The sequence below is a fragment of the Dipodomys spectabilis genome, unplaced genomic scaffold (assembly GCF_019054845.1).
Source record: "Dipodomys spectabilis isolate Male_0828 unplaced genomic scaffold, ASM1905484v1 ptg000127l, whole genome shotgun sequence".
In the NCBI taxonomy this organism is placed as follows: domain Eukaryota; kingdom Metazoa; phylum Chordata; class Mammalia; order Rodentia; family Heteromyidae; genus Dipodomys; species Dipodomys spectabilis.
In genome coordinates, this window is record NW_024870804.1 from 3,165,506 (window position 1) to 3,177,910 (window position 12,405).

General features: G+C 50.5%; 1 protein-coding gene across 2 annotated transcripts in view; it reads left to right on the forward strand.

The window, feature by feature from the left end:
• Window positions 1-214: 214 nt before the first annotated feature.
• The window catches only part of Scnn1g (sodium channel epithelial 1 subunit gamma), a 31,192-nt gene continuing 19,001 nt past the window's right edge, over window positions 215-12,405 (forward strand). Inside the window, exons 1-4 of one of the 2 annotated variants that reach the window (XM_042689828.1) lie at window positions 215-300; window positions 5,058-5,409; window positions 8,904-9,213; window positions 11,430-11,620. In XM_042689828.1, the coding sequence (XP_042545762.1) occupies window positions 5,093-5,409; window positions 8,904-9,213; window positions 11,430-11,620 (818 nt within the window). In that variant the 5' untranslated portion in view covers window positions 215-300; window positions 5,058-5,092. Of the gene's footprint in view, window positions 301-3,352; window positions 3,390-5,057; window positions 5,410-8,903; window positions 9,214-11,429; window positions 11,621-12,405 lie in introns of those variants that run through there. The other variant, XM_042689830.1, reaches the window with a different exon arrangement.

Sequence of the window (12,405 nt, forward strand, 5' to 3'; positions counted from 1 at the left end):
GGGCGCGGGGCCGGGGCGCAGAGCGGCCTGGCGACAGCAGGTGGCGCTGTGGCGTCGCTTCCCGCTCCGCGCGCTCCGCGGGCGTGGGGGGGGGGGGGGGGGAGGGAGAGGCGCGGTGCGCTCACCTGGGCAGGTGAGGGCGGGTCTGGGGGGCGGGGCGAGGGCGGGGCCTAGGCCCGGTCCACAAGAGCTCGGGGGCCAGACCCGGCCCGGGGGATGCTGGAGGCGAGAGGTCAGCAGAGGCGCAGCGAACCCCGGCCGAGCGAGCGTGCGTGCGCACGGGAGCCGCAGCTTCCCGAGGTGAGCCCAGCGGGGCCGGGTCGGGACCCGGGGCGCCCGGACCGCAGCTCGCCGGCTCCGTCCCGGGGTGACGGGGGTCCCGCTCGCAGGCACGGCCCAGGGCGGAGCCGACCCTTCCACCCCCCGCCCGGGGCCCAGGCTCTCCGCGATCCCCGCGGACCGGACCCCGACTCCGCGCTCCGCCCCGCGCTGGAATGCTTGCTTAGGGGGTGAACACGCGCGCGGGCTGGCCCGACTCCCGCCCGCCGGAGGGCTCCGTGCCCTTCGGGCCACGGGACCGCGCGGGTCTCCAGCCACGTCCCCGGGGGGTGGGGGGGGCGGATCGGGCGCCCGGTCCCCGGTCCCGGACCCCCGTCCGCCTCCTTATGGGGAACCCCTCCCCCGAGGAGCGGATCTCTCCTTTCACCCCCCCCCCCCCGCCCCCTGCACCTCGGTTCAGGGACGACCCGAGGGCGCGCAGGAGACGGGCAGGGTCCGGGTGAACCCCAGGGGTCCTGGAATCCCCACGAATCCTTCGAGTTCCCTCCTGCCGGCGGCGGCGCTGAGACTGGGCTCACCGCCTGGCACCTTCCTTCCTGCACCTCAGTTTCCCTCCCGGTGAAATGGAGATGGTGATGATTGCTGCTGAGTGCATTGGCGGCCAGGATTGAAGGAGGTGTTGGGCAAGAGGGTTCGGCGATCGCTGCCCGCGGGGTTGACAGTTACTGTCATTTGAGGAGCAGCCTAGCTAGGAGAGAGAGAGAGGGAGAGAGAGAGAGAGAGACAGACAGACAGACAGACAGACAGACACAGAGAAAACAGAGACATAGAGAGACAGAGAGAGAGACAGACACACAGAGAGAGACAGACAGACACAGAGAGAAAACAGAGACAGAGAGAGAGAGAGAGGGAGAGGGAGAGGGAGAGAGAGAGAGACAAGACAGACACACACAGAGAAAACAGAGACAGAGAGAGAGACAGACAGACACAGAGAGAAAACACACACAGAGAGAGAGAGAGATGGGTCCTGAGTTCAGTCTCAGCCCCGGGCACTTTTGCATGTGACCTTGGGCAAGCTTAACCTCCAGATGCCTCGGTTGCGTTTTCTGAAATGGTGGCGCTTACCTGGGAGGGTTAAATGAGGTAAAGCACTGGGAAGACTGTAAAGCGTTTTAGAAGACCCAGTGCTGGGTGGGAGTTACTCATCCCACAGCAAAGCCACAAACCTGTTGGGTCTGAAGCACAGTGTTACTTGTGTGAAGCCTTCTTTCCCTTGTGGCTGGTTGATTGATCCACAGGGGTTAGACTTAGTCCTAAGGACGGGATTAAAGGCAGAGGGACCCCAGGAACTGTCATCAATGAGAAGACTGAGAGTTCCAGATAGAAACTTCCAGAATCTCAGCTCCTGACCAACGGTCTCAATGGAGGAAGCCCCTGGGGATAGTGATTTTTATACAGGAAATAGAATCCAGATTTAGGTTGTGATCACAAACACATAGGAATAGGCAATATTTAAAAGGATTTAAAACAAAATGAATTCTGTTCCTCTAGCCAAGAGATGCTTTAAATGCCATAATTTTGAAGGTCAGAGATGAGAAAGATCGTTTTTAATAAAGTAATTTGGCACTTTCTGGACATCTCCTGTTATCATAAACCTGAGAGCACTCTCCCCTGCCCAGTGTTGCCCCAACTTCTAATTTCGGACCATAGTCTGAGTAATTCCACAAGTCTAGAATTTGCTTAAAGAATTTTGGCAAGCTGGGTGCTGGTGGCTCATACCTGTCATCCTAGTTACTCAGGAGGCTGAGCTCTGAGGATCATGGTTTGAAGCCAGCCAGAACAGAAGAGTCTGTGAGACTCTTACCTCCAGTTAGCTAGCAAAAAGCTGGAAGTGGAGCCATGGCTCAAGTGGTAGAGTGCCAGACAAGAAAAAAAGCCCAAGTACAGTACCCAGGCCCTGAGTTCAAGTCGCCCCCCAAAACTTGGGCACATCCAAGCCCTTGTTCCAAACACCCCAGCCCTTGCTCACAGGCATGGATGTCCATGCTGTAGTCTGAACCAGAAGAATGGCCAAGTTGACCTTTGCCACTGTGCAGGGGAAGGCATACAGGAGAGAATTCGAATATGCCTTGGGATAACATCACATTTGTAACTCAGAGTTTGCAAATCAATCTTACCTCCCCCTTAAGCAATTTTTATTGTCATTATAGGGGTGATGTACAGAAGGATTACAGTTACATAAGTCCGGTAAAGAGTCATTTTTTTCTTTTTGAACAATGTCATCCCTTTTCTCACTGTCTCCCAGTTTTCACTCCCATCCCCACCCACAAGTTGTATAATTCATTTTTCACATAGTGCCCACCACTGCATTGTCCCTCCTATCTGTGTTTTCCTCCTTTGTTTAATCCCTGGTACTGTTAATAATCTAGGTATGTTCAGGGAGCTTGCAGGAACAAGAGCGGACCCCTCAAAGACATCGACCACATGCTTAATGGTACAAGGTTCCAATCCCAACAGAAGGCTGTAGCTCAAGTCTGGAGCTCATTCTCCTCCTGTGCAAAGGGGAGTTGATGATCATGTACCTCATGGAGGTGTGCAGCCTCGCCTGAAATACACCCAGACTGTGGTATTGTTTACATAGAGAAAGCCAGATGATCAGATATATGTTATATATGCTATACATATAGATGTATATACATATGTGTACATATATATGTGTATATATATTATAAATATGAGTCTTTATATACATGATATTGTAAGTTTGTTCATTTCTCTCTTCCTTTCTTTCTTTCTTTTCTTTTCTTTGGCTTTTTTTTTTTTTTTTTTTTTGCTTATGTGGTGCTGAGGAATCAAACCCAGGGCCTCATGCATGCAAGGCAAGCGCTCTACCACTGAGCCACCTTCCCAGCCCATCATTCTTTTCTTTTCTTTTCTTTCTTTCTTTCTTTCTTTTTTGGTCAGTTCTGGGGCTTGAACTCAGGGCCTGAGTGCTGTCCCTCAGCTCTTCAGCTCAAGGCTAGCACTCTACCACTTGAGCCACTTCTGGTTTTCTGGTGATCAACTGAAGAAGATAAGAGTCTCAGGGACTTTCTTGCACTTTCTTGGAGGTAAGAGTTCATGGACTTTCCTGCCTAGGCTGGCTTTGAACTGCAATGATCAGATCTCAGCCTTCAGTAGCTAGGATGACAGGCATGGGCCACCGGTACCCGGCAAGGTGTTGGGTCATTTTTGTTGTTGTTTCCTGGTCCTAGGCCTTGAACATGGGCTTGGGCTCTGTCCCAGAGCTCCTTTTTGTTCAAAGCTAGCACGCTACCACTTGTGCCACAGCTCCACTTCCAGTTTTTGAGTGGTTAATTGAAGATAAGAGTCTGACAGGGTCTTCTCTGCCCATAGCTGGCTTCCAACTGTGATCCTCAGATCTCAGCTTCCTGAGTAACTAGCATTACAGGTATGAGACACTGGCACGTGACCAAGTTTGTTCATTTCTAAACTGAATATTAGCTCCTACTGCAAAGGTTCCATAGTTGAGATGCACCCTAGAAACTGATGAATGCAGTCCACTAGTTTTCAATACTCTCCCTGAAAGCTGTTATTAAATCAACATGCCTTTCCTTAAATTAATGGGTTTTGTTTTAACTTTGTTGGTGTCAGTCCTGGGGCTTGAACTCAAGGCTATCATTCTCCCATTAAGCCACAGCACCACTTCTGGCCTTTTGCTGGTTAATTGGAGATAAGAGTCTAAGGGACTTTGCTGCTGGGCTGACTTTAAACCACAATCCTCAGATCTCAGCCTCCTCAATGGCTAGGATGACAAGCGTGAGCCACCAGAACTTGGCTCAATGAATGATATCTTAACATCAAGGAAATGGAACTCAGTGGATGGGGAATATTCCAGAGTCAGTGTGCTTGATGAAGGTGGAGCTTGACTATGAAATGAAACCAAGCTCATTTCATTTGTAGGAAAGCAGCAAGGAAAAGGGCATGGGGGCACGAAGCCCAAGAAAGTAACCTGTTGCTGAGATATGACAGAGTCTGTCTGTTGGGGACACCTTGCTGAGGACCAGACTTGGAGCTAGGCACCAGGGGCTATAATGAGATAGAAGCTGGGCCCTGCAGGAGGGCAGGGGAAGGAGGAGGGATTAAAAAGTACTAAGCATGGGTTACAGTACTCCTTCCTTTTTTTTGTTTTGTCAGTCATGGGGCTTGAACTCTGGGCCTTGGTGCTGTCCCTGAGCGCCTCAGCTCAAGGCTGGTGCTCTACCACTTGAGCCACAGCACCACTTCCAGTTTTCTGGTGGTTCATCGGAGATGAGAGTCTCACAGATTTTTCCTGCCCAGGCTGGGCTTTGAACTATGATCCTCAGATCTCAGCCCTCCTCAGTAGCTAGGATTACAGACAAGAGCCATCAGTGTCTGGCCAGTGTCTGGCTAAAGTACTCTTTCCCGATAGAAGTGCTAGCTAGTCGTACCAAGGGCTCTTGACTTGGCCATCTGGGAAGAGGTCCTTCAGCCAGTCTAGCCAGTATTGACAAGTTCCACTTGTGCCAGTGCTCCCACAGAGCCAGGCCTGGGGGCCTGAAGAGGAGGAGGCAGCTTTTCGGGCAGGCCTGTGGTGGCCAAAAGAATAAATATCCTGGAGAAGGGGCCAAGGCCTGAGAAAAGAGGGAGGTGACTTTGAAGGCTATATGGGCTAGTTTCCCAGGCCCTAGCCTCCGGAGACCTGCCAGCCAGACATAGGGAAGGAGCTCATCTGTTTTTCACTTCTGTCTCTACAGTGCTCTGACCACGTCTACGTCCCATCCTTAACACCATGGCTCCTGGAGAGAAAATAAAAGCCAAAATCAAGAAGAATCTGCCCGTGAGAGGTCCCCAGGCCCCCACCATCAAAGACCTGATGCACTGGTACTGTATGAACACCAATACTCACGGCTGCCGCCGAATCGTGGTGTCCCGGGGCCGCTTGCGGCGTGGATTGTGGATTGTGTTCACACTCACAGCCGTGGCTCTCATCATCTGGCAGTGTGCTCTCCTCGTGTTCTCTTTCTACACCGTCTCTGTATCCATCAAAGTCCACTTCCAGAAGCTGGACTTCCCCGCTGTGACCATCTGCAATATCAACCCTTACAAGTAAGAGGGAGTGTCAGGATTTGAGGCTGGGGGCAGGGGGCAAGGGGGGCGGGGGGCGGGGGGAGCAGGGGGAGGGTCTAGCATGTTAAAGCCTAGGCCAGCTGGAAAACATATTGTCTAGAAATTGGAAGTTCTAGGGGCTGGGAAGGTGGCTTAGTGGTAGAATGCTGGCCTAGCATGCATGAAGCCCTGGGTGCAATGCTTCAGTACCACATACATAGAAAAAAAACAGAAGTTGGTGCTGTGGTTCAAATGATAGAATGGTAGCCTTGAGCAAAAGAAGCTCAGAGACAGTGCCCAGGCCCTGAGTTCAAGTCCCAGGACAGAAAGGGGGGGGGGGGGAGGAGGAGAAGTCATAGCCAGGCCCTGGAAAGCCTATGAGATTCTTATCTCTGGATAAACACCAAAAAGCTGGGAGCAGAGCTGTGGCTGAAGTGGTAGAGTGCTAGCCTTGAGCAAAAAGGCTCAGGGACAGCACCCAGATTCTGAGTTCAAGCCCAGCAGCAAAGAAAAGAAAATTAAAAGAAAAGAAAAGCCATTTCTAAGTCCTCACCAGTGCTGCGGAACTGCCCTTCCCCTGTCCCGAATCTGTACACATTTTTAGTCCATCAGGTACATGTGGGGACAGGCCAGCACAAGGAAGGCAGATCTAGGAAGATACATAGACCAGTTTTGCCTAGTGGTTGGGCCAAGAATGAGCTAGAATACTACCTTCCTCCAAAAGCTCACATGGAGCCGATCAAGCCATTCCTCTCCACTTTCCACACCCTCACTCTTCCCCAAAAGGGACACCCAGGTGACTTCTAGAAGCATCTCAGCGTCCCTGAACCCTCATCCAAGCCCCCTCAGCCTTATTAGTTGAGATGATCAGATACAAGCTTGGAACAGATCTTGATGCAGTCCTGCTGTCAATTGTAGGACTTGTTCTAAATGGGCCATCAGTCCTGCAGATTATGGAAAAGCCATCTGGGAGGCCAGGCCAGAGTCCACCAGACTCTTATCCAAGCAGGAGGCAGGGCAGAGAAGAAGGGAAGATGACCAAGATTATCCCAATGAACTCACTTGCTCACAGTCACCAATGAGTTGGTGGCAAAGCTCAAAACTAAAATGATCTAAGGCTCATTCTCTCCCTCCCTTCCTTCCTTCCTTCCTCTCTCTCTTTCTCTCTTTCTCTCTCTCCCTCCCTTCTTTCTTTCTTTCTTTCTGCTGGGAATCAAACCCAGGGCTTTGCGCCTGTTTGGCAAGTGCTCTACCACTAAGCTATGTACCAAGTCCTAGGGCTCACTTTCTTTGGCAGTACTTAGATCGAACTCAGAGCCTCACACATGCTTAGGTGGCTGCGTGGCTGGTGTTCTACCACTTGAGTCATCTACTTCCAGTCCTAGTTTTGGCTAGTTAATGAGAGATGCAGTCTGAAGAACTTTTCTGCCCAGGCTTGCTTCAGAGTATGAGCTTCTAATTCTCAGCATCCTGAGTAACAAGGATTACTTGTGTGAGTCACTGGCACCCAATTTCTAATACTCTTCTACCTGAGAAGTTTTCTTTTTCTTTTCTTTTTCTTTTTTTTTTGGTCGGTCGTGGGGCTTGAACTCTGGGCCTGGGCGCTGTCCCTCAGCTCTTCAGCTCAAGGCGAGCGCTCTACCGCTTGAGCTACAGCGCCACTTCCAGTTTTCTGGTGGTTTATTGGAGATAGGAGTCTCACCGTCTCTACTGCCCGGGCTGGCTTTGAACCGCGATCCTCAGATCTCAGCCTCCTAAGTAGCTAGGATTACAGGCGTGAGCCACCAGCGCCCGGCTGAGAAGTTTTTCTTTTCCTTATTTATCCCTCCTTTCTCCCCTTCCTCCCTTTTCCCTTCCTTCTTTCCTTTCTTCCTTCTGTTTCTTATCCCATTAACCATGCCCTCAACATCTTCATTATGTCCTGTGTGCTAGCTTCTAGGGCAGAGGCCTAAACAATCGAGTCTTTGCCCTGATAAAGTATGCAGAGTGAACTATTAATACACATAATCACACCACTGTACATAATAATCATGGCTACCTAATTATACATATGCAGGAATACTTGTAGCTGTCTGAGACTTCCCAATAACCTCATTTTACAAAGCAGCAAACTAGAAAACTGAGACAGACAAAGGTTAAGGGATGTATAGCAGGTCAGTCATGTAGGCCATGCTGGTATGGAGAACCCAAACACTGCTAGTTTAGCCCTGAGATTTACACCAGGCAGTATGTGATGTTGTCTATGCATAAAGTGTCAGGGATCAAGATGGGTGCAATTTTCACCAATTGCCTTATGATAGCCCCTGGTCCCTGAGACAATTAAGGTTTCCACCTGAGAGCGGGGAATGGTAGCAAAGAAAAGGGTAACTGTTAGATTCTAGGGATAAAAAATGTTAGACAGATAACCTGCTTCCCGCCATAGAGCTTCTTGTTCCCAAATTGCCCCACGTTCCTGCTCAAAGGATTCTTCCCACAGTGCCCTGGGTTCCTGCTCAAATGCCTCTTTTTCCCATAATGCTCTGGGTTCCTACTCCAATGCTGGTTCTTCCCATAATACCCAGGGTTCCCATTTAAACACTCCTTTTTCCCACAATGCCCTCAGCTTATGCCCAAATACTTCTTCCCATAATGCCCTGAGCTCCTGCTCAAATGTCTCTTCTTCTCAATGCTATGGGTTCCCACTCAAATGCCTCTTCCTATAACTCCCTGGGTTCCTGCTCAAACACTTCTTCTCAGAATGCCCTGGGTTCAAACTCAACCAATGAGAAGAGCCAGGGGAGGGGCTTACACAGCCATCAAGCAATCAGCACAAAGCCCAGGGGAGGAGCGCTGGGAGGGACACTGGGCTGTAATGGCAGCCCTGGAGAGGACACCAGGGGACTCCTCTCTGGGGCCTTCTCCTGATGCGGAGTCTTGCTGCTTTTCTTCTTGGCTTTCATCTCACTTTCAAATAAACTTACTCTGTTTCCAAGAGAAAGAAAAGGAAAGGGAAGGGAGGGGAGGGGAGGGGAAAGAGAGGAGGGAGGGAGGGAGCAGAGAAAAGAAGAAAGCTTTAGAAATGATATCCTGATGGTTTCTGCAGTGCATTCTGTGTTCATGGTGGTCATCAGATGCAGCCCCTCACCCCCCCCCCCAGCACAGACTGGAGACCACCCAGAAGGCTGAGCGTGTTGGGTAGAGATGGAGCCTAGGCCCTGGGGAGACTCTTATTTCCTTGGCTTCATGTGGCTGGTTTATGGGAGGTGCCCAACACTCACCCCGCCAGAAATGCTGGTTGGGGTGAACTCATGAACACCCCCCCCAAGAGCAAGCAGGTGGCAGTGGCAGAGTGTCACTCCAGGGTCACTCATGGGCTTTTCCTGGTGGAGAGGTTTTGCAGGGGGCAAGTAGCAGGCAAGGGCCTTCTAGGTCCCCATTGACCAAGGGAGTGGAGCGGTGACCACATTCTGCCAGAGGGGTCTCCCTTTCCTGACGCGGCCTTCCCACCCACCCAGGTACAGCGTTGTGCATGACCTCCTGGCCGATTTGGAAGGAGAGACCGAAGCTGCCTTGAAGTCTTTGTATGGCTTTGAAGAGGTGCAGCATCGGAAGCGCCGGGAGGCGGGGGACTGGAGCTCAGCCTGGGCAGGCGGCCCACCTAAGTTCCTCAAGCACATCCCTCTGCTCATCTTCAACGAGAATGAGAAGGACAAGGCCAGGGACTTTGTCACCGGCCGGAAGCGGAAGATCAGTGGAAACATCATTCACAAGGCTTCCAATGTCATACACGTTCATGAGTCCAGGAAGGTGGTGGGGTTCCAGCTGGTAAGACTTCCTGCCTAGGTTGGGGTGGGGCAAGGGATAGGCTGGAGACAGGGAGCCCCAAATCTCTCCTCTTGGGCCATATCTTCTTGTAGACCACTGAGGAAAAATGCACCTAGTGAAGAGTGATTTGATTGGAAGCAACTAAAATGAATGAAAGCTGGTTTTTTTGTTTTTGTTTTTACTAGAACTGGGATTTGAACTCAGGACTCGCACACTTGCTATATTAGCACACCACTTGATCGGCATCTCTAGCCTTTTTGCTTTAGTTATTTTTCAGATAGCATCTTGCATTTCTTCACTGACCTCAGAAAGTGAACCTCCTACTCCAGCGTAGTCTGGGGTTACAGGCATAAGCCAACACACTTGGTCAACTGAGATGCTTTTAAGCATGACAAAAATGTCTGGGGCGGTGATCTGTGGCCAAGAGGTTGGAGGGGGAGGGGGACTCTCAAAGGACAGAAATTAGGGAAGATCTACTGATCTAGGTATGAGGAAATTATGAAGTCGTTTTAGCTACTGCTACTAGAGAAGCTATTTTCAGTCTTTTTGTTAATGCTTAAGATTCTGATTCTATTTCAGCGCTCTCTGGTGGGAACCTCATCTCTTCTTGTCCAGGGAGGGCAAAGTTTTCTTACCAGACAGTAGGCAAAGAAAGCAAAGTTTCCAAAGCCAGGTGCTGGTGGCTCATGCCTGTAATCCTAGCTACTCAGGAGGCTGAGATCTGAGGATCGCGGTTCAAAGCCAGCCCGGGCAGGAGAGACCATAAGACTCCTATCTCCAATAAACCACCAGAAAACCAGAAGTGGCGCTGTAGCTCAAGTGGTAGAGTGCTCGCCTTGAGCTGAAGAGCTGAGGGACAGCGTCCAGGCCCAGAGTTCAAGCCCCACGACCGACAAAAAAAAAAAAAAAAAAGAAAGCAAAGTTTCCAAAGCATAGTGGGGTGCAGATAACAGAAAGAGTAGACATATAACAAAAGTCCCAGAGTTTCCTCTATCTATCTATCTATCTATCTATCTATCTATCTAGTGCCAGCAGTGGGGCTTGAACTTACTCTCCCCTAGCTTTTTCTGCGCAAGTCTAACACACTCACATTTGAGCCACAGTGCCATTTCTGTATTTTTAGTGGTGAATTGGAGATAAGAGTCTCACAGACTTCCCTGCCTGGGTTGACTTTGAACTATAATCTTCAGATCTCAGCCTCCTGAGTAGCTTAGGGTAACATGATCCGTCACTGCCCACTAGTGTTTGCCTTTTAGAGGTGCTATGGCCTAACTTTTTTTTTTTTTGGTGGGGGAGGTCTGGTCATGGGGCCTGAACTCTGGGTCTGGACACTGTCCCTCAGCTCTTCAGCTCAAGGCTAGCACTCTACCACTTGAGCCACAGCGCCACTTCCGGCATTTTTCTTTTTGCATATGTGGTGCTGAGGAATCAAACCCAGGGCCTCACGCATGCAAGGCAAGCGCTCTACCACTGAGCCACCTTCCCAGCCCCTGGCCTAACTTCTAATCTCTTCATTTGGCCCTATTTGAGGGGCTCTTTTAGAAAGCAGACATACACCAAAAAATGAATTCTATTACTTTTTCTAGGCAGCCTCCATTTTCTTTGAACCTCTCCAAGCCCAGCCCCCTTGCAACATGAGGCTTACTTGAACACCTTTGCCTTGGATTGCTGATGCAGAGGCTTGTGGCTTTGGTCATAAATCCTACAATATGGTTCTTCATCAAAGTCACTTGAAGCATCTAATCTCCCTAGTTTCCTGGATGTTTCTGAGACTCCTCTTGATGGTAAAGTCTATGATTAGACGTTGGTCCTCTCCAGGAGAGATTTCCTGTCCTGGGTGATGAGATCTTGTAGAAAAGAAGCTTCAGTCAGTTCTGGCCAGAATCCAGATTTCCAGGTTGTCTCTGTAACCAGAAGTAGGAGCAACTCAACAGCCTTAGTCAGCCAAACCCCGGATGTCTGGAGACCCTGTGGAGGCTGGTTTTGCTTTGTGCTGTGGTAGCAGCTGGTAGGCAGAAGTCCTAGGAGTGGGTCCATGTCCTTCCTCGCATACCAAGGTGACTTCTCCTTGCTCCAGGAGTAAGAGGAAACCCATCCCGGCCCCAGGCCTGATCGTAAGACTCTAGCAGCAAGCACCAATGACTCCCCCTCCCAGTCCTTCACATTGGTGGTGACAGGACCTCCGGCTCTAGCCTCGTGTCTCTTCTTATCCATAGTGTTCAAATGACACCTTTGACTGTGCTACCTACACCTTCAGCTCGGGCATCAATGCCATCCAAGAGTGGTACAAGCTCCACTACATGAACATCATGGCGCAGGTGCCTCTGGAGAAGAAAATCAACATGAGCTACTCCGCAGAGGAGCTGCTGGTCACCTGCTTCTTCGATGGGATGTCCTGTGATGGCAGGTCAGGAGGGGAGGGCTGCTCACTCAGCCTTTGCAAACTGCGGGCTGTGACCTCAGGCCCTTTGCACATACAAATGGGCCTTCCCATTGCCTCTGTCCTTGGGAAAACCATGCACATGGGAGCTAGCTCCTTCAATCAGTGAGTGACCTGGTAGCTTTGAATGCATTCAGCTAGACATCACAGCAGTGGTTGGCAAGCTACATAGAATCTGTGTGTGTGTGTGTGTGTGTGTGTGTTCAAGTCCCAACTCAGGGCCCAAGTGCTTTCCCTTAGCTTTTCTTTCTTTCTTTCTTTTAATTTAACTCAAAGCTGGAACTCTACCACTTGAGCCACACCTCTACTTCTAGCTTTTTAGTGGCTCTTCGGAGATAAAGTCTCACAGAATTTCCTGCCCTGGCTGGCCTTGAATCTCGATCCTCGGATCTCAGCCTCCAGAATAGCTAGGATTAGTGCCCAGTTTGCAGAGGGCTTTGTATAGAACTGAGTTGCAAACTCAGGTACAGAGAAGGGAAGGAGGAGAAGGAAGGAAAGAGGGAGGGAAGAAGAGCCTACGTTCACATCCCTGAGCCCTCATACCCTTCAGACTGAGTGACACTCAGATCCCGGAGCCTTGCTGGGCAGTGGGAGGGACGTATCTGAAGTGCTTACTCCATTGTTTATTTTTTTCTTTTGTGCTGCTACCAAGGCTTGAACTCAGGGCCTCACATTCTCTACTGCTTTTTTTGCTCTACCACTTGAGCCATATCTCAAGTCTGACATTTTTCTGGGTAACTACAGATAAAGTC